This window comes from Anguilla anguilla, chromosome 19 (assembly GCF_013347855.1).
Source record: "Anguilla anguilla isolate fAngAng1 chromosome 19, fAngAng1.pri, whole genome shotgun sequence".
Classification (NCBI taxonomy): Eukaryota; Metazoa; Chordata; class Actinopteri; order Anguilliformes; family Anguillidae; genus Anguilla; species Anguilla anguilla.
Genome location: NC_049219.1, coordinates 16020376 through 16040472, shown reverse-complemented (window position 1 = coordinate 16040472; position 20097 = coordinate 16020376). Strand labels below are relative to the sequence as shown.

Sequence of the window (20097 nt, the reverse complement as noted above, 5' to 3'; positions counted from 1 at the left end):
TTTTAAGCAGTGATGTTCTTGTACTTGTACTGTGAAGCTAGTAATATACTTCGGAGTATACTCGTTTCCTCTGTTTTCATAAAATGAAGTGGGTGTGTGTTGGGGGCACGGTTTGTAAATACACATTATTTCCATTTAAATAATGAAAAATAGTGCAATGTGTACTTTATTATTGTATTCCAACATTACATTTCAGCTTTGGAAATTTTAATTGTGCTCTCATTGCTCAATAAAAATAGCATGCAATCAGATCAGGTTCAATTTAGATATATCTTTATTATCCCCGAAGGGAAAATTGAGTGCAGCTTTTAAAATCCACATACATTTGACAACCATACAACAAAAACATCTACAAACAGAAGTATTCATCCATAACTCATTTCCTGCTGTGCAAGAAGAGGAATATTTCCCAATATGCTCATTTTGAAACATCTGATGATCAATACAAGCATTTGCATATAACATTTTAATTTGCTACCATTACGTTACATTACATTTATTTATCCAAAGCGACGTACAATGAGTGCATACCGAAGGTCATTGTAACAGAAACACAAAACACAGGTCTGATAAGGTACAATACTCATTATGTAACAATTATTCATAGCCATGAACACATTAATTCCAGTTCACACAGTAAGCATAGTCTAGGTCAGAAAGTAATCTTAAATCTTAAAAACTAGGAGGCATGACAACAAGCTACAGCAGCAAAATAACAATACAAGTTCAATATAAGTGCTGGATGGAGGTAAATGGAATATAAAAGTGGTACAGGAGGTACATGTACAACATGAAAGTGCTACAGGAACAAAGTGGAAGGATATAAGTGATAAGAGTGCTCCTAGATTGGGAGTGCCTTGCAGAGTGGTGATAGTTAGTCCAGGTATAGTCTGAAGAGATGCCTTCTAGCAACAATGCATTTTGTATTACCCATCGATAGACATGGTTGTCTTGTTTGTATATACACAAAATACTTGACAATCACCTTTGATACATGCCTTTTTTTTTGCATGTTCCTATACTGGCTTTCAGTGGTTAATAATGATGACGCTTGATTTCTCCAGACACTTTTTATTGTAAGTACTGAGATACCTGAGCAGGTGAGATCTGTTCTAATATTGCTTTGATTTTGAAGCAGTGGTATGGTGGTGTTGTGTTTATGTGGAGACTTCTTGTATGTAATCAGACTTGTGTATGTGTTTTTTGTAACAAATTGCTTTAGCTTTTTATAGAAATTCAGGAACTTCCAAAACAAACAGTACAGAATGACTGTAGCATCTACATGTTGTTGGTGAGACACACATGGATGTAATCCTGTTCACTTCTGTAAGATGTGTACTTTTCAAGAATAATTAACACAAACGACTGTGTTATATTTGCAGTATCCATCATAAATAGTCCTGTAATGCACCCAGGATCCTTTGCACTTGGATTTAGAAATTGTTTCTGTACTAATAAATTACCCATAATATGTTTGTGTATTACCCAACCACATATCTGGTCATTTATATGCATTCAAACATGTCATGTTAATCAATAGGCTATTAGATATTGTGTGATTCACTGCATTAAAATGATTATAAACTTTTTTTGTAGTGATTTTAACAATAAAAAAGGTATAACAGGAGGGTCTACATAATAATGGCTTAGAATGTTAATATGGTCTTTTGTAATGGTGTTTTGTGTTTTAGAAAAGCAATGGGGAGCTTGCTGTAATGTGGATAGAACTGGTCTAATAGAATATATTCATAGTTGCAACCCACAATGCATTTTGTATATTATCACACAACCATGAATTTGATTGTATTGTATTTTATGGGCACACTAACAAGTCAAATTCTGTAGTATATGTGGTTGATTCTTTTTGTGGAGTAATAGTAGTCCAGGTCTTATGAACTAATGGTTATTCTAAAATATACATCTTAAATGGATATTAAGATGCATCTTTGAAAGTTAAACCATTTGGTTTAATGGATAAGCAAAATAGAGAATGTTCTTATTTATTTTAAAAATAAGAATTCTCTGAATATTGCCTATCTACTTTCCATTAGACAGGAAACGGCAGTGGCCCCAGAATATGCCACAGAAGATCATTTATTGGGATCCCTATAAAATACCATTCTGTTTCATCCATGGTTGTGTGACAAATACCCAAAATGCATTTTAAACTAATATGCAAAATGTCTTCTCATCTGAATACTCCCAATGCATTTTGCATATTCTCACACAACCATGGATGGAACAGCATGGTCTTTTATAGGGGTGTCAATAAGTGATTTTTCACACTTTATTTAGTCAGTTCCTTTTTCTGGGGTTCCTCCTGTTTGGTGTCTAATAAACAAGTGATTGCATTAAACATACAAAATTAATTGTGGCTATTCAGAACAAACTAATCAGAAGAAATTTATGCATAATACTTAAAATGCATTTTGGGTATTTGTCACACAACCATGAATGGAACAATATGGTCTTTTTTAGGGATCCCAATAAGTGATTTTTGAAAGTATGCTTGGTAAGTTCCATTTTGTGGGGCCACTGCTGTTCAATGTGTAATCGAAAGTAGATAGGCTATATTTTGAGGATCCCTATTTTCAAAAAATAAGGATATTCTCTGTCTTGCTTGTTTGTTTAAAACAAATGATTCAACTCTAAAACTTACATCTTAAAGATTATTTTAAGATGAGTGTTTTAGAATGAAGTCACTTGTTTTGATAAATAAGCAGGACAGAGAATATCCTTATTTTTTGAAAATAGGGATCCTCAAAATATAGCCTATCTACTTTCGATTACACATTGAACAGCAGTGGCCCCACAAAATGGAACTTACCAAGCATACTTTGAAAAATCACTTATTGGGATCCCTAAAAAAGACCATATTGTTCCATTCATGGTTGTGTGACAAATACCCAAAATGCATTTTAACTACTATGCATAAATTTCTTCTTATTGGTTTGTTCTGAATATCCACAATTAATTATGTGTTTAATGCAACCAGAGATGGTTCCATTGTTTATTAGACACCAAACAGCAACAGCCCCAGAAAATGGAACTGACTAAATATACTGTGAAAGATCACTTATTGGGACCCCTATAAAATACCATGCTGTTCCATCCATGGTTGTGTGACAAATTCCCAAAATGGATTTTAACTAATATGCATAATATTCTTCTTAGTGGTTTATTCTGAATACCCACAACGCATTTTAGATGTTCTCAGGCAACCGAGGAGGTTTATACTTTTTATCAGACACCAAACAGCAGCAGCCGCCCAAAAACAGAACTGACTAAATATTGTGTGAAAGATCACTTATTGGCATCCCTAAAAAAGACCATATTGTTCCATTCATGGTTGTGTGACAAATACCCAAAATGCATTTTAACTACCATGCATAATATTCTTTTTATTGGTTTGTTCTGAATATCTACAATTAATTTTGTATGTATAATGCAACCATTGATGTTTCCATTTTCTATCAGACACCAAACAGCAAATGCCTCAAAAAAAAATAAAACTGACTAACTATACTGCAAAACATCACTTATTGGGACCCCTAAAAAAGACCCTTCTGCTCCAGTCATGGTTGTGTGACAAATACCCAAAATGCATTTGAACTAATATGCATAATATTCTTCTGATTGGTTTATTCTGAATACCCACCATGAATTTTAGATGTTCTCAGGCAACTAGGTTTCTACTTTTTATTAGACCCCAAACAGCAGCAGACCCAAAAAATAAAACTGACTAAGCATACCATGAAAGATTACTTATTGGGATCCCTAAAAAAGACCATACTGTTCCATCCATGGTTGTATGACAAATATCCAAAATGCATTGTTAAAATAATTTGCATATATTTCTTATATTTTATCACATCACTGGTAGGTTCCTTCCTGGGGCTACTACTGTTCAATGTGTAATCAAAAGTAGACAGGCAATATTTCAAGGATTCCTTCTTTTAAAAATTATTCCAAAGCTTGCATCTTCAAAAGTGATTTGACAAAAATGTCTTTTATAAAAAATTTTTTAAGATACAGAGCATTAAATAGCCTTTTTACAAAAACCAGTTAAACATACTGTGACGCATTTGGTATGTACATAAAATGCATTAAAGGCACATTCATGGCTGTGAATAATATACACAGTGCACTGAGGGCAATCATAATGGATATATGTATTACTTTACCATAGTTTTCCAAGATGGCCTATGGTGTCAGGTGTCTAAAATAATGTTTTAAAAGCTTGTGGTCAGTCACATGGTTAATGCAGGTTAAAACTAATTTTCAAAGCACACTTTGTTTTAGACCATAAAATATATAAAGAAATCTTAAAACTCCAGACATTTTAAACATTTAGACAAAAAAATATGTTAAAGAAATCACAACACAGGGTTTACTCTTTAATATATTCATTATTTTTTCAATATTACATATTAATTATTGCTCATCTACGATAATCACTTGCAATATTTAAAACATTGTTTAGACAACTTACATCTGAGAATTTAAAGTTCATACATACAAGTTACAGGGATTAAATACAGATTGCATTTCTTTTCCTCTTTTAAGAGTTTACCAATGATCTGAGATGCTGGTGTCAACTCCTTCCAGGGGCCTGTACCACAAAGCAGGGCCCTGTCTCATCAACCAGGATTACCGAGTGAGCTGGATAACTGCACCTAGTAAAACCCGGAACCCTCCCAAATCCGGAACATGGACTGAAGTAAAAAAAAAAAGAGCTGTTCCTGGTTTTACTCGGCGCAGTTATCCAGCTCACTCGGTAATCCGGGTTGATGAGACAGGGCCCTGCTTTGTGGTACAGGCCCCCAGGCGATGCTGCCACTGAACAATGGGGATGAGCGGACTGTGCGGCGTTGGCTGGTATCCTGAGAAGACTGCTGTAGAGACAGCCCTGGGGGGGGCGTTCCACGCAGCAGGCTGATACAGAGTGAGCTGGATAACTGCGCCGAGTAAAACCCAGAACTGCTCTTTTTTTATTTTTTATTTTTTAACTTCAGACCACGTTCCGGATTTGAGGAGGTTTCCAGGTTTTTACTCAGCGCAGTTACCCGGCTGTACTCAGCACTGCTGCTTGGTGAAACAGGGCCTGGGGGCCTGGGGGCATGGGGGCATGGGGGCCTGGGGGCAGCCCCCACGAGGACCAGGCCCAGGTCAGACACCTTCAGGCAAGCGGCACGTGGTGGGCCTCCAGCTAGGTAGGTAGGAGGACCACGTGAAAGAAGTTTAAGAACGAGAGAAAATTGGAAAGAAGAATGACAGACGTGGGCATTCTATGTTTTGGGTTACGCTCTGGCAGAGTGATGGCCAGCATTATTAATAAATAATAATAATAATAATAATAATAATAATAGTAAAAGCCAATAGAAAAGATTTACTCAAAGTATGTTTGTTTGAGATCGACACGTGAAAAGTGAGCAAATTCCAGAATGAAACAACTCAGAGCAGGGGTGTCCAGTCTTATCTGAAAGGGGCTGGTGTGGCTGCAGGTCTCTGTTTTAGCCCAGTACTAAGACACTCAAGTCTGCCTATCAAGGTCTTGATTAAAGACCGCGGTTAGTTCATTAGTTGAGTGGGGTGTCACAGTGCTGGGCTAAAACAAAAACCTGCACCCTCACTTTTCTTTTTTTTTTGGATAAGACTGGACCCCCCTGCCTTAGAGCTTCAGACCCAGGGGACGCACTGACCACCCCCCACCCCACTGTTGCTATGCAACAGGCAGCTGCTATCTACGATATGTCCTAAATGACCCCAATGTAATCAGATTTGGCTTCACAGTATGTGAGACAGGACCTTCAGCGCACCAATAGCACATCTAACAAATTTAACTGCTTATTTGTTACTGACATTTATGTTCTTTTGAAAGGAAGCAAAAAATAAAATAAAAACGATCAAATGAAACTTAAAAAAAGCTTAATTTCCTTTATAAAAATCCAACCCAACATACCCATTTAAATTACCTTGTCCATATTCATTGCAGAAAGAAAATATAATATGAATAACCAATTCCAGTCACTCATTGGTGCAATGTTTTTTTTTTCCAGTCTAACAGTGGAATTATTTTAACAGTTAGAAACTTTCAGATACTGCACTACAGAGTAGAGGAGAGCAGGAAGTGGAACCCCGAAAACTCCAGCTAACAGGAAATGAGGGGAGCACAGGGTTGGGTGCGGAGAGAGAGAGACTCCTCCCCCTCACACTGTCGACAACTTCAGTCCGACAGAGAGGAGTATTCAGAGAGAGAATATATCTGGTACCCCAATTAAAACAACCCCCCCCCCCCCCCCCCAAAAAAAACAGTTCAGCTGAATTGAAATTGACAAGGGGGCGGGGGAGTGGGGGCACAGAAAGCAAGACTGTAACATGCATGTCACGTCCTCACAAGACCCGACTATCGGGTTACAGTGTGAGTGTGACTATGGCTTCTCTAAAGGGGCGATGTGATTGGCCGAGAAGACAAGGGAAGGAACTGCTGTCACACTCGGGAGACGGGGTCCGGCAGTTTCGTTGGGCAGCTCAAAGGAATATACCCCCCCCCCCCAGCCTTCCTCTTCTTCCTCTTCCTCTTCTTTGTAGTACAGCTGTGGAGTCCGGTGTTTCTTTTTCTTTTTAATGCTAATACCTGCAAAGAGCAGCAGCGACAAAAAAAAAACAATATTCATGCTTCCACCTCATGGAGTATTATTCAGTTAAGGCTACTTCCTTCCAAAAAAAAGAGCCCCATTCTGGTCATATCTGATGAAGGGGGTCAAACATGCTTCTACGCATCAGGCTATACTTTCCCCTTGCAGTTACAGGAAAGTAAATTATCAACTGAATAACAAGTGTGGACCAAAATATGGAAAAACCTATTAAAAGATGAAATCCCGGAAAAGAAACTGTTCCCACTCACTGCAGGATCAACGATCAGGAAAAATAACTATAAAGCAGAGGCAGGATATATATCTATAATGCAGAATTTAATACAAGACCAGTGTGAATGATCACACCAAGGGCACAGGCCCAGGCTGTCCCAGTGGGGCGGTTCTAGTGCCCTGTCCAGTGTAACTGGGTGGAGTTTTACACACTGACTCATTGAGTGCACACTAACGGCAGGTATGCTGTGCTTCATCAGTGTGGGTGCTCACCTGTAGTAATTGGGCTTGAAGGGCCCGTTCTTATTCAGCCCCAGGTACTTGGCCTGCTCGTCGCTGAGCTCGGTCAGGTGCGCGTCGAACGTCGGCAGGTGAAGGCTCGCTACGTACTCGTCTGAAACGACGCAAACATCCATGTTTTTACGACCCGCGAGCACCAGCGGCAGCCTTTCGTAAAGCACACACACACGCCAGCCAGCCCGAGTGCGAGCGGCCGGGCAGCTCACCCATTTTCTTGGGCAGTAGGTAGACGTCCTGTTTGTAGCGCCCGTCCGGAGCGTTGTACAGCTCTATGAGAGCCAGAGCCTGCGGGAGCACAGGGAGACAGGTCACAGAGAGGGCTACACAGCACCGTGCGCTCAGATATCACCACACCCTAAAAACACAGCCTGTCCGCTGCCTTTATCACACGGACCGCAATGCACAGCTTACGTAGCGCTGCTACTCTGATCCAACATGGCTTATGATGAGTGCACTTAACCCAAAGTGCGCAGTGAAAGAATCCTGGCAAGCGTGTATCCCATGATGCCGTTCTCTGTGGGACCTACCTGAGTGGTGGCAGTGATTGACAGCACAAACGTGGGCACAGTGGAGCAGCTCAGATTAAGGAGACGACCCTGTGGAACACACACACACACACACACACACATTACAGTCAAACACGGCAGAGCCAGCGAGTAAACACAACTGACACTCCTGTCTCTACAGCGCAGCACTTCTGTTTGGCATTATGCGTGAGCTGTGTGTGTGTGTGCGTGTCGGTATATGTGTGAGAGTGTGCGCGTCGGTATATGTGTGTGAGTGTGCGCGTGTGTGTGAGTGTGTGTAGCCTGACCTCACCTCAGCCAGGAGCACTATCCTCTTGCCGTCAGGCCAGATGATGTGGTCTACCTGTGACCTCACACGCTCCCAGGTCAGCTCTGGGGTCCGCAAGCTGGCCTACAGGAGAGAGCAGAGACACCGTCAGGTACAGGAGAAACACACACACACACACACGTGTGTGCAGACACACAGACACACACACACTCACACACGCACAGACACATTGCAGGACAGCCTACACTCACAAACATTTCTCTGCTGATCTCATATTTCAGGGCACATTATTAAATGCATAATTCATTAATCAATAACGCACATTAATGCCAATGCCTTATTAATGCTAACAACTTCAGGCAACACTCACCACATCGATTTCGGTGTTGGAGTGCCCCATGTTACACACAATACAGCCGGTCTTCATGCGGTCCAGGTTCTCCCTGACCACCACGTTCTTATTGCCTGCAGGGGAAACAGGGTTGTGGGGGGGGGGGGGATGTACACTTACTCAGAGACCAATCACTGGAAGCCCTGATTTATAGAAGCATCGATAGCTCCACTCCCATTAGCATCCGTATTACAACTGCTCCCAATGAAGTGTGAATGGTGGGCAGACAAATACAATGACAGTTTGAGCATTTTGTTAAAGTGCTAAAAATTCCACTGACTCCAGCAGTAAAACGGAGTGATTCTGCAGGCCACATGCACTGAGGTGAGAGCTGTGTGTGTACGTGTGTACGTGTGTACGTGTGTATGCGTGTACGTGTGTATGTGTGTACGCGTGTACGTGTGTACGTGTGTATGCGTGTACGTGTACGTGTGTACGTGTGTACGCGTGTACGCGTGTACGTGTGTACGTGTGTATGCGTGTACGTGTACGTGTGTACGTGTGTACGTGTGTACGTGTGTACGCGTGTACGTGTGTACGTGTGTACGCGTGTACGTGTGTACGCGTGTACGTGTGTATGCGTGTACGTGTGTATGCGTGTACGTGTGTACGTGTGTATGCGTGTACGTGTGTACGCGTGTACGTGTGTATGCGTGTACGTGTGTATGCGTGTACGTGTACGTGTGTACGTGTGTATGTGTGTACGTGTGTATGTGTGTACGTGTGTATGTGTGTACGTGTGTACGTGTGTACGTGTGTACGTGTATATGTGTGTATGTGTGTACGTGTGTACGCGTGTACGTGTGTATGCGTGTACGTGTGTACGTGTGTATGCGTGTACGTGTGTACGTGTGTACGTGTGTATGCGTGTACGTGTGTACGCGTGTACGTGTGTATGCGTGTACGTGTGTATGCGCGTACGGAGCACCAGAGGCGGGTTGTGCTTTACCTGTGCAGGTGATAACGACGTCCACCAGTCGGATGATCTCGCTCAGCTTCACCAGTCTGAAGCCGTCCATGCTGAACGAGGGCAACAGAACACAGTTCTCCCTCAGCACTTCAGAACTTCAGTTCAATAAGATCCCCCGTTTAAGCTCGGGGAGGCAGAAGAACTGGCTCCTAACCTTGGCCCTTACCTGTATGCTCCAGCGATCTTTACAAGTTGACGAGAACGACAAAATGCAGCATTTAACAGCCCCCCCATCTCCCCCCCCCCCTCCCCTGGTCTTTGTGCTGGTAACCCCACCCACTCCCACTCCCCTGTCCAATCAGAGCAGAGCGTACCAGGCTTGCAGGGCGCAGATTGGGTCGATCTCTGTGACGTACACGATGGAGCCCATGGCCTTCAGAGCAGCACAGCAGCCTTTCCCAACCTGTATCCATGCAACACACACACACACACACACACACACACACGCACGCACGCACACACACATATGCACACACATGCACACAAGAAAGAAATATGAGCCCCATATTTTATCAGCCCTGAAAAACTCCAAATCCATAAACCCACTCTGTAAAATCCAAATCCAGGCGGATTCAATAACAAATCCAATTCAAGTCTAGACCATCCTCTTCTGAGTCAACGAACACTTATAATGGACACCCGGCCCCGCGTAAACCCCCAGTGGGGATAACTACCTCTCCATATCCGCACACCACCGCCTGCTTCCCCCCAAACATCACGTCCGTAGTGCGCTTCAGCCTGCAGGGAGAGACCAGGGAGAGAGCAGGGAGAGAGCGGTCAGCGCAAGCTTCCAGGAGCCACCCCTTCCACACACTCACAGGCAAGCTGACATTTCCCCCTTCAGAGATTCAAAAAAGAAGGAAAAAGAAGGAAAAAAAAGAAAAAAAGCGGGGTGTGGCTCCTGCACTCATGACTCCACCCACCCATCCAGAATGGACTCCCTGCAGCAGTAGAGGTTGTCAAACTTCTGCTTGGTCACAGAGTCGTTCACGTTCATGGCCGGGACACACAGCTTGCCGCCCTTGGAAAGCTGGTATAACCTGGGTAAGGATGCACACGTGCCATCAGCACTGCTGTACCTTCACACACCACAAGAGGGAGCCATACACATTTTTAAAAAACAGCGTGACCGACCTGTGAACCCCAGTTACACTCTCCTCCACAATCCCCTTGATCTTCTTAAACATACGGGGATACTTCTTATAGATCCAGTGGGTCAGATCTCCACCGTCATCCAGAATCTGTGGGAAGAAGCCAGGGAAGCAAATGACCATTTATAAGAGTTTTATTTAAGGAATCATCTGTCATCAGCCGAGCGTCACCTTGTGTACATGACCATAAAAAGTGCCCACGGTCATACTTTCCGGACACAGGTTAGAATGGAGAATCTCCCTTCAAATACAGATTCAGTCTAGGACCAGGCTGTGTCTGTGAAACTGGCCCTGTTGTCTTAAGAGCCACTGATGACTCTTCCCAGAGCAAAACACAAAGGAACGCAGGCACTCCTGCGCCTCCACTGCGCAGGTTAAAAACGGCCTGCGTAGCGACGCTGACACACTGAGGCGATGATGTCACTCTCCGGGTCCCGGAGGCGGACGCACCATGTTGGGTTGCCAGCTCTCCAGGTTAACGCAGCGGTCGATGCACCACCAGAAGTCGTCCTCAGACTCCCCTTTCCAGGCAAACACGGAGAACCCTGCGAGCGTGCGGAGAGAAAGAGAGAGAGATGAAGAAGAGGAAGAGAGAGAGATAAAGAGAAGATGAGAAAGAGAGAGAGAGATGAAGAGGAGAAAGAGAGAGAAATGAAGAAGAGGAAGAGAGAGAGATAAAGAGAAGAGGAGAAAGAGAGAGAGAGATGAAGAGGAGGAGGAAGAGAGCGAGTTTATAACGCCCTGCCCGGTGTGTGTGCAGCTTTTGCTTCAAACCAACTATGCTTTCTGCATGTTCTAAATGGCTCTATACACGTGTACACTGGACCACAGCATGTGTCTGCAGTCTAAAGTTGTAGCTCAAAACTGTATCAAAAATGCAGGAGGAGAGGAGAGGAGGGGAGGGGAGGGGGGGGGGGGGGGGGGGGGGGGGGGGGGGGGGGGGGGGGGGGGGGGGAGGAGGAGGAGGAGGAGGAGGAGGACGCTCTGAGGGGACGCGCTCACCTCCCTCAGCCAGAGCGGCGGCCACCTCGTTCTGGGTGGAGTAGATGTTGCAGGCGGCCCACCTGCACTGAGCCCCCAGAGCGGCCAGCGTCTCCATCAGCACCTGGGGGAGGAGCCAGCCCACTTATACTGTAGCACCTGTGTGTGTGTGTGTGTGTGAGTGAGCATGAGTGTGTGTGTGTGTGTGAGTGAGCATGAGTGTGTGTGTGTACTGTGTGAGTGAGCATGAGTGTGTGTGTGTGTGTATGTGTGTGTGTGTGTGAGTGAGCATGAGTGTGTGCGTGTGTGCGTGTGTGTGTGTGTGTGAGTGAGCATGAGTGTGTGTGTGTGTGTGTGTGCGTGTGAGCATGAGTGTGTGTGTGTGTGTGTGTGCGTGTGTGTGTGTGTGTGTGTGTGAGTGAGCATGAGTGTGTGTGTGTGTGTGTGTGTGCGTGTGTGTGTGTGTGTGTGTGTGTGTGTGTGTGTGTGTGTGTGTGTATGTGTGTGTGTGTGAGTGAGTGAGCATGCGTGTGTGTGTGTGTGTGTGTGTGTGTGTGTGTGTGTGTGTGTGAGTGAGTGAGTGAGCATGAGTGTGTGTGTGTGTGTGTGTGTGTGAGAGAAATATACTCACAGCAGTCTGGGCAGTGATGTGTGTACAGCCCACCACTTTGGCTCCAGCGAGAGGCTTCTCCCCCTGGGCTCTCTTCCTCAGGGCCATGAGCGCTGGCATCTCTGCACAAACAACAGCAACAACAACCACCTCACTCAGAGACACAGAGTACAGAGCACAGAGCACAGAGCGCACCACTGCTTCAGCACTGCGCTGGTCAGCACAGCGCAGGCCCCAGGCAGGCCTCTCCCGGCCCCAGGCCTCGGTCCTCCCACCTTGCTCTGCGATCTCGACCTCCCGGCGGCCGAAGTCGGCCTGCTTGATGTTCTTGATGCAGAAGTCCGCGCTGCCCTTGGAGTTCTTCTGCTGCTTGTCCCGCGGGGACGTCTCATCGTCAGAGCTGTCCGTGTAGGAGGCGGCTGGAGGACCAGCAGGAAGGTGTGAGTATGGGACGTACACACACTCACACACACGCACACACTCACACACACGCACACACACACACACACGCACACACACACACACACGCACACGCGCGCACACACACACACACTCACTCATGCTCACTCACACACACACACACACACTCACACACACGCACACACACACACACGCACACACACACACACTCACACACACGCACACACACGCACAAACACACACACACACACACACGCACACACACGCACAAACACACACACACACACACACACTCACACACACGCACACACACACACACGCGCGCACACACACACGCGCGCGCACACACACACACACTCACACACGTGTGGTAAAGCAGGTGGACGTTAGCACAGGTGTGTGCGGTACCTGAGCCGTAGCTGTCTGTGGAGGACTGAGAGATGGAGCGGGAGAGAGAGCGGCGGCTGATCTTGGTGGGCCGCTTGTTAAACTCCTGCTTCTGGTCCGCAAACTGGATCTGTTTTACGCAGAGAGGGAGGGAGGGAGCGAGGGAGAGAGGGGAAGAGAAGAGTCATGCGCAGCACCGTGCTCAGTTACAGTGCTGATTTTAGAGAGTTCCACAAGCTCACGTCCTCCGCAGCAGCAGCCAGAGGCCGCCGTTCTGTGCACAGATAAGAGTCTGAGCTCACAGGTCTCTGTCCTGGCTCCCCTACTCTGTACCCTTAGGGAACCAGCACAAGACATGATCTCCCCCAGCGCTGAGAGAGAACACGCTGTCCACCCGCCCCCTCAGAGATGGTAATCAATGCAGCCGGCAGTAAAAGCTCTTCAGAAGGCCCCGCCGGAGTCCAGAAATAATAATAAATGATAAGCGTTGTTATGGAAATCTGATACGCGCCCGAGGGCTCTGGAATGCAGCGAATCCGCAGACGCCGACTTGGCCCTGCACGACTGACCCGTCGCCAGGGGGAACCGACCCTTCCTGGCGTGAGGTCACAAAGGTGTGATCAGAATGTTCTGAACACGCGAACGTTCTAATGCTGATGTCACAATCACTGCTGGAGCCCATCTCCATTGCAGGGGGGGGGGGCAGACACGACTATGGGAATACAGAACTGGACCAGGGCCTGTTTCTGTATCGCCGTACTTGCTCAACAAACACAGTGTCAAAGCCACCACCCCAAAATGCCACCACCCCACTGACTCTTTCAGTCAACTCTCTTCCTACATGGCTCTGGAAAATTTCAGAAACCATCAGCACGGCACAGAGTGATTCACAACAGTCTTTGCTGTGTTTATACGTCCACGGTACGCGTCCACACACACACTTCCACATTCACCAGAGACAGCGAGAGAGTCCAAACCCCGCCTCTCCCGGTTAACTTGTTTTTATGGAACACTGACTATGTGAGCAGCAGGATCCGACTGGAAGCAGATCACAAAGGTCATCGGAAAAGAGAAAGAAATGACTAACTTTGAAGTGGTTTCAGGTTCCGAGATACAGCACAAAGGTGAAAACATCTCAGGCTGTGTGAGCACAGCTGACAGGAGGGAGAAAAGCCTGCAGACAGAGCATGGAGGGGGGGTTGGGGGGAGGGGGGGGGGTCACAGGGCTTGTTGTTTCCCACACAGATCACAGGCAGGTCATTCACCGCACTGTAGACACTGGGCCCATTCCGCAGACGATCTTCATTGTCTGCAGCCATTGTTCCCAACACAATCAAAACAGCAGCGCAATGAAGGGGAGGAGCCAGGCCTGAGAAGGCTCCACCCCCCTATCTGCTCTCACCCTCACAATAACCTTGCCTCAGGCTGTGCTGGGACCGACCCCCCCCTCGCCTCCCCCCCCGCTGCAGGGCCGGTGTGTGCACAGCTGGGACAGGGTGGGGGGGGCATTAGAGGCAGGCGCTTCTCCAAAATAACTGATGTGCCTGTCTGTGTGAGAGAAACAGCCCAGGGCTGTGCCCTGCAGAGTCAGGCTATCCTGCAGCACGTGCATCAGTATTCATGCTGCACATTCTCTCCCAAAAAACACAGGAGTTCTGGCTGGGGGAGATGCCCTGATTTCACATCTAAAAGGGACACCTAAAAAAGCACACCTGGTTCCATGCACGTCTACACCCAAAGGTCAAAGGTCGCAGTCGGCACTGCGGCTCGGAGCGGAGCTCTCAGGCGACCGGTGAAGGAGGGGGAACTGATTACTCAGGGCCAGGACTCGGTCACTGCCCCCGGAGGAGCGGATCTGCGGCTGGCAGGAGCTACACTCACATTCAACACCTCAGCTTCAGCTCCCAGAGTCTCTCCTCTATGTCCCAGCATGCAATGCACTCTACACTCACCCTCTGCAGTAACACAACAGGCAGGCATCGCCACTGACTCCTCACTGTCAGGATATATATATATATATATATATGTTTTATTTTTTTAGAGCACGTATTTGCTCAAGCTTTTAGATGAGAAAACGGTCACCAGTTCTGTTTTTTTTCAGCACCATTCATCATTGCTGGCTCTAAGGCGGAACAGGCAGCTGTAATTCATGGACTTCTCATTTCAAAGTCCTTTCGAAGGTCCCTCCACCAAATTCAAGGACTCCTAAGAGCTGTACAGAGCACCATGTCATGGATGGGTGCTGCAGACCATCAATAATGTAACAGGCCATATCTATGACGTTTAATTTAAGGAGGGGGTGGGGTGGGGTGGGGGCGGTGATTTAAACAGGCACTCACACAAACGAGCCCTGCACTTCCTGGTCTTAGGAGACACGGTGATGTCACAGCCCCGTTGACTCATGGGAGATTAATGGGATTCTGTGGTGTGACTCACAGGCAGATGAGTGTATTTAGCGCTGAGGGCAGGGAGAGCATTACCCCTGTCAGGGCGCCAGACTCAGAATTTCACACGGTGAGAGAGAGAGATCGCTGCGGGCTCTGTTTGAGTGGTCTGTATAGTGAAAGTACAGACCGCCAGTAAGATGGGTCTCTGTACCGTGGGTAAGAGTGTTCTCTAAACAGTGGGTTAGAGTGGTCTCTGTGCAGTACAGTTATAGTGGTCTCTGATAGGTCAGAATTATCTCAAACCCTGATCCACTGCATGCAGGCCTCTCTATTGCCATAACCATAGAGACCGTTCACACACATCTAACACTCTCTTTGGTCTGTCAGCCCTGGCCCATTGATACTGCAGTTAAATGCATGTAAATACAGGCATCTCAGAGTCTGTACAGGCACCTGGCCCAGATCAACAGTAAGTTACCTAACACACAGTCATCCCACACTCAGCCCCCCCCCCCCCCACCCCGTCATTAAAGAGAGCACCAGCAGCATCTTGAGCCACAAACTGCAGAGGATAAACACACTGCTTAATCACAGATTCCCTATAAAAAGCTGTCCGAAGAGCACACTTCACTGGAAACACATTTACAAACAGGGTTCGGGCTTCCATATATATCTTCCACCGAGCAGTAAACCAGTTAAGTACTGAGAATTACAGCTTAATGACATAACCTTGCAAAATGTGATTCTCCATCTGATTGCCTGTGCAACGCACAATAGGGTCAGTGCTTCAGTAGTCCAGCAACCCCGATCATTTATTTAAACAAATGTCATTTTTAAAAAGGTATTGAAATAATAAATAATACATGCGTAATTAAATATTTACTTTAGGACTGAGTAAATCTAGTAGTACTAGTCTATCAAGTTAACCTGGGCAGGTTAAAACAATACTACATAGATACTTAGAAGTAAAACAGAGAAGAACTCATATAAATGTTGGGGTTAGTTTTACAAACCATTTTTGACATATTTGTTCAAAGTGAGTCTTGGTACCACATTGATTTTCTCATTGTTTATGACCAGATACAAAGTGAATATTTAAACTGTGACAAGAGTAGTTGGCCAGTCAGATAACTCCTCCAAAGCTGGCATCTGCCCATGACTTTTAGAACATGGAAACATTTGACTGTCCCTTTAAAGTTAGCAAACGCCTGCCTATCCACACAATGCTATTCTGTCATTGACAACTAAGGCCACGGGCCTAGGCACTGATCCAACACCAGTACACCGCGGTTTTATGGACTCAATATGGGGTAATATACTTCACCACAGGGGTCTGAAGCACCTTATAAATGATAAGGCATTCGACCAAGCATTAAACTCACCCACATCCCATTTGACCTGACTTCCTCTCAGCTTCTTTACTGAATCTGCAGGCTGCTGTAGAAAGTGCGTCTGTCTGCAGACGGTTTAGACTATCATTCTGCCATCTGCTTTCTGATGCATTCGAATGTAACCCGAATTCCAAGGTCATTCCCAGACTTTTCCATATCATATTCCCACCTCGAGCGGAGGAGGAGATTTACTGGCACTCAGCCACACCGTCAGAAGCACATGCTATTTCCTCACAGGGGTAGAGTGCATTCATACGTTGTATAACACTCACAGTAGGCTATAAAGTCAACAGCGTGGAAAGTGTGGGATAATATCAACGAGACAATGAACTCTGCAGCTTATCATTACAATGCTGGCCTTGATTCTGTCAATTATTGCTGATCATTCCATGGGCAGTTTCCAAGTGCAGGGAGTACAAACCCCAGGACCAAGCGAGCTGGGAGTAGCATATATGAAATGGACCAAAACAAGGAAAAATGCACCACAATATCATTTTTTTCCAGTGGGTAAAGGAAAGGGGGACAGTAGGGGTAATGACTGAGTATTGCTGGATAAGAGGAAACTTGTATTATTTAAATATGTACCCGGAATTCGTGTAGAACGTAGTAAACAACGATAAAGTATTATAGTTGAATGATTAAAACCATCTGTGACTCGGTTAAATATTACGCTGCACACAAACACAATGAACGCATTAACAAACAAAGCTGACGACTGACCATTTTTAAATCTGCACGACAGTTTTATAACACTACGTACGCGGAAACCCAGATTTCCAGTACCACGTAAAAATGTGATGCAATTCGCCTTGCTGAAGGAGTTCCATTAATGTGAGGGGCACATTTCATGTTTGGACAACTTTTATCAAGCTTGTGTAGTCAGTCGGCGGAGGTAATGCAAGTTGCTTTAGTTTATCTAGCTAATTGATCTAACTTCAAGACTACAAACCTGGTCGCTGTCCAGAGCCGTGGTGCTGAAAAGGCTCTATACGCTCTGGTACTAAAGGGTAAACAAGCAAATAGCTTATCACGCTAAAGGCAATGACAGGACAGTTGCTAACAATGCATTTCAGTATAAATAATAAAGTGATTTTATTAAATAAAACCCAGCTTTAAGTATGCGATTCGAACGTTTGGGTCACATATAAGGGAGGTGTAATGTTGTAGAACATCTGAAAATTAATCGCGTGTGAGATTCCATCAGTCGGTCTTCAGGCAGGCGGACACAAGGTGAACCTTCAATGCCGCGGCTCCTATATGATCAGTCGGACTTTGTGTCAGTGTACTTGTGCATGTTAAAATAGATTTCACACGAAATCACACTCTAAACTGCGCTAAAGTTATCACTTTTCAACCGGTATATAAGTTAAAGCACATCGAATCACACACGAAGATATACGACTGTCTTCAACAAGTTTGTCCTGCAGCAGGTGGCTATCTACCAGCCAACCAGATCCATAGGTGGAGCTGCGTCCTTTAGCTATAGCCAGACGACTCTGGCTATAGCTTGCAGGGATAAGTTAGTTCGTCGAATATCGACAGATCGATCAGATGAGCAGTGCATAGCAAGCTGTAATCCATTCAAATGGATAGGAGTGTACAGCAAACAACACTGTTAATGCTACAGCAAGCGTTGCACTAACACACAATGTTTAACTGACGTTGGCTAGCTGCTAAGTGAACAGAGCATCTAAAGTATACACCGATAATCAACACTGACTGCTGTCGCAGATTAATGCACTAGCCCCAGCTGGTGCGTACCGCACAAAAACACGCAGCGCCACGACAGCGCACTGCGGTCAAACCGTGCATAAATCACCATGTTAACCTTAGCATGAAGGCTACTTTCTCATGACATACCAATTACTATTTTGCCAAATCAACGTGTGATAGTAAACTAGCCACGTTAAGCAACGCTAGGTACCGATCCCTAGGTAATCCTTGATTATTACAATAAATTAGGCATTCGTTAACAGCCAGCTTGCCAACGAGCTGTCTAGCTAGCTAACATTTGTCTACCAACGTGGAAAAAAACTGCGAAATGCTAACGTTAGCAAACTTAAGTACTGTAGACTAATAGCTTGCGCTAGCTGGCATTTTCTGCGCATTCCACAAGTAACGTCACCTTTTTCATCCTTGGAGCTTCTGCTACGGTCCCATCACGATTTACGAAAGATTCTCCGCCGTTCTGCTGTGGATCTGTCCGCTTCAAAGCGGATGCTTGGGGCATCTTCGGGCTCGACATAGGAGAGGGACTAATGTTTTGGTCCCCTGCAGCAGTCTCGGGTGTAAGTGTCGCAGACGAAGTAGTAGTGGCCGAATTTGCTTCGTTTTTTATCATCCCCTTGTCCTCCGCCCTCGGTGTCAGCGGAGATAGCAGGTCTTTTTGCGGGATGTCTTTCAGTTCGTCCTCTGCCATTTTCGCTGCCACAACCTGTTCTGACATCTCAGCGATTTCTCAAACTCTCTGCACATATATACCAATGGATACGGGCCAAAGTCATCAACGCGAAGGATGGTGGTATATGTAGTGTTTTGTCAGCATTTTTAGATCTACTGCTTAGCTTCATTTCTCTTCTTTTTTAAAACGCGTATTTTAATGAATAAAAAAATCGACGAATAGATAAATAAATAATGAAACGAAATCATTACATACATATAATGCAAAGTGTCTTTGTCGTACCTTCTGGTAAAATGGATTTCTTTCGTTAACTTCGGAGGACGCACACTGAATAGAAAAAGATTATAAATAACTGGAAAATGTTTCTACTGAAGTTACCAAATGTTTATTCCTGCTACATTGTGAGATGATACACCCAATCCACAGTCTGCTTATTTGGCACAGTTTTGGCATTTATGTGTCTATGTGTCTGTGTGCTTTTCATGTGCACAGAGTTTTCAGCTCTCTCTGGCAACACACTGTAATAGGGCTCTGTGCGTTCATTCTGTCCACGTTCACGTGCTATCTGCTAACCCAAGGTCTCTTTATTTGATGTTATTATTAACAGCTTAGAAAGCCCGAATGCTTTGAGTTTGTTCCTTCCATGTAGTACTTAGGCCCTGTCTTTATGGCCCATCTTTGGCAGCCAGGGACAACTTCTTATCCGTTGGGTCAATGTGTGCTTTGGTCTGGCATATTCAGATAAGGAATTATACGGTACTGCGGTGGTCTAGAAGTGACACTTGGAGTCATACGAATACTATCACATTGGTTATGTGAGGCTTGATTTATTCAACTCGAGGTTTGTGTTTTTTTTTAGAGACAGTAACATGTTTTATCCTTCCTATAATAGTACTATGGGACCAAGGTGAATAAGTGTTGAACCCTTCAGACCTCTTGCACCTACATACAACATATCAACAGGTGGGAAAACACTGCTTCACACACAAAAACTTTACATTTCATTCTCACCTGGGCCAGTACAGTGTATCTGTACCCTGCAAT

General features: G+C 45.3%; 1 protein-coding gene across 2 annotated transcripts; it reads right to left on the bottom strand.

Annotated features, from left to right (window-relative positions):
• Nucleotides 1-5000: 5000 nt before the first annotated feature.
• Nucleotides 5001-19143, bottom strand: LOC118218687 (putative adenosylhomocysteinase 3). 2 transcript variants are annotated; one of them, XM_035401281.1, is made up of 17 exons: nucleotides 18778-19143; nucleotides 12896-13004; nucleotides 12343-12486; nucleotides 12089-12189; nucleotides 11479-11581; nucleotides 10927-11021; nucleotides 10460-10566; nucleotides 10249-10365; nucleotides 10000-10063; nucleotides 9640-9728; nucleotides 9305-9375; nucleotides 8335-8429; nucleotides 7989-8087; nucleotides 7697-7765; nucleotides 7376-7454; nucleotides 7143-7263; nucleotides 5001-6637 (listed from the first exon to the last, which is right to left on the bottom strand). In XM_035401281.1, exons 1-17 carry the CDS (start codon nucleotides 19096-19098, stop codon nucleotides 6631-6633), a joined length of 1791 nt encoding a protein of 596 aa, XP_035257172.1. In that variant the 5' UTR covers nucleotides 19099-19143; the 3' UTR covers nucleotides 5001-6630. The 2 variants fall into 2 exon arrangements, with proteins under 2 accessions (XP_035257172.1, XP_035257173.1); XM_035401282.1 differs by lacking the exon at nucleotides 5001-6637 and having other exon boundaries at nucleotides 7139-7263.
• Between the last annotated feature and the right edge of the window lie 954 nt (nucleotides 19144-20097).

Excerpts from the sequence above, each read along its gene's own strand:
- LOC118218687 (XM_035401281.1), bottom strand. The coding sequence starts at position 19,098 with ATGTCAGAACAGGTTGTGGCAGCGAAAATGGCAGAGGACGAACTGAAA. Across the intron at positions 12,487-12,895 it reads CACAGACAGCTACGGCTCAG|CCGCCTCCTACACGGACAGC; the intron begins GTACCGCACACA and ends CTGGTCCTCCAG. Across the intron at positions 11,582-12,088 it reads ACATCACTGCCCAGACTGCT|GTGCTGATGGAGACGCTGGC; the intron begins GTGAGTATATTT and ends CTCCTCCCCCAG.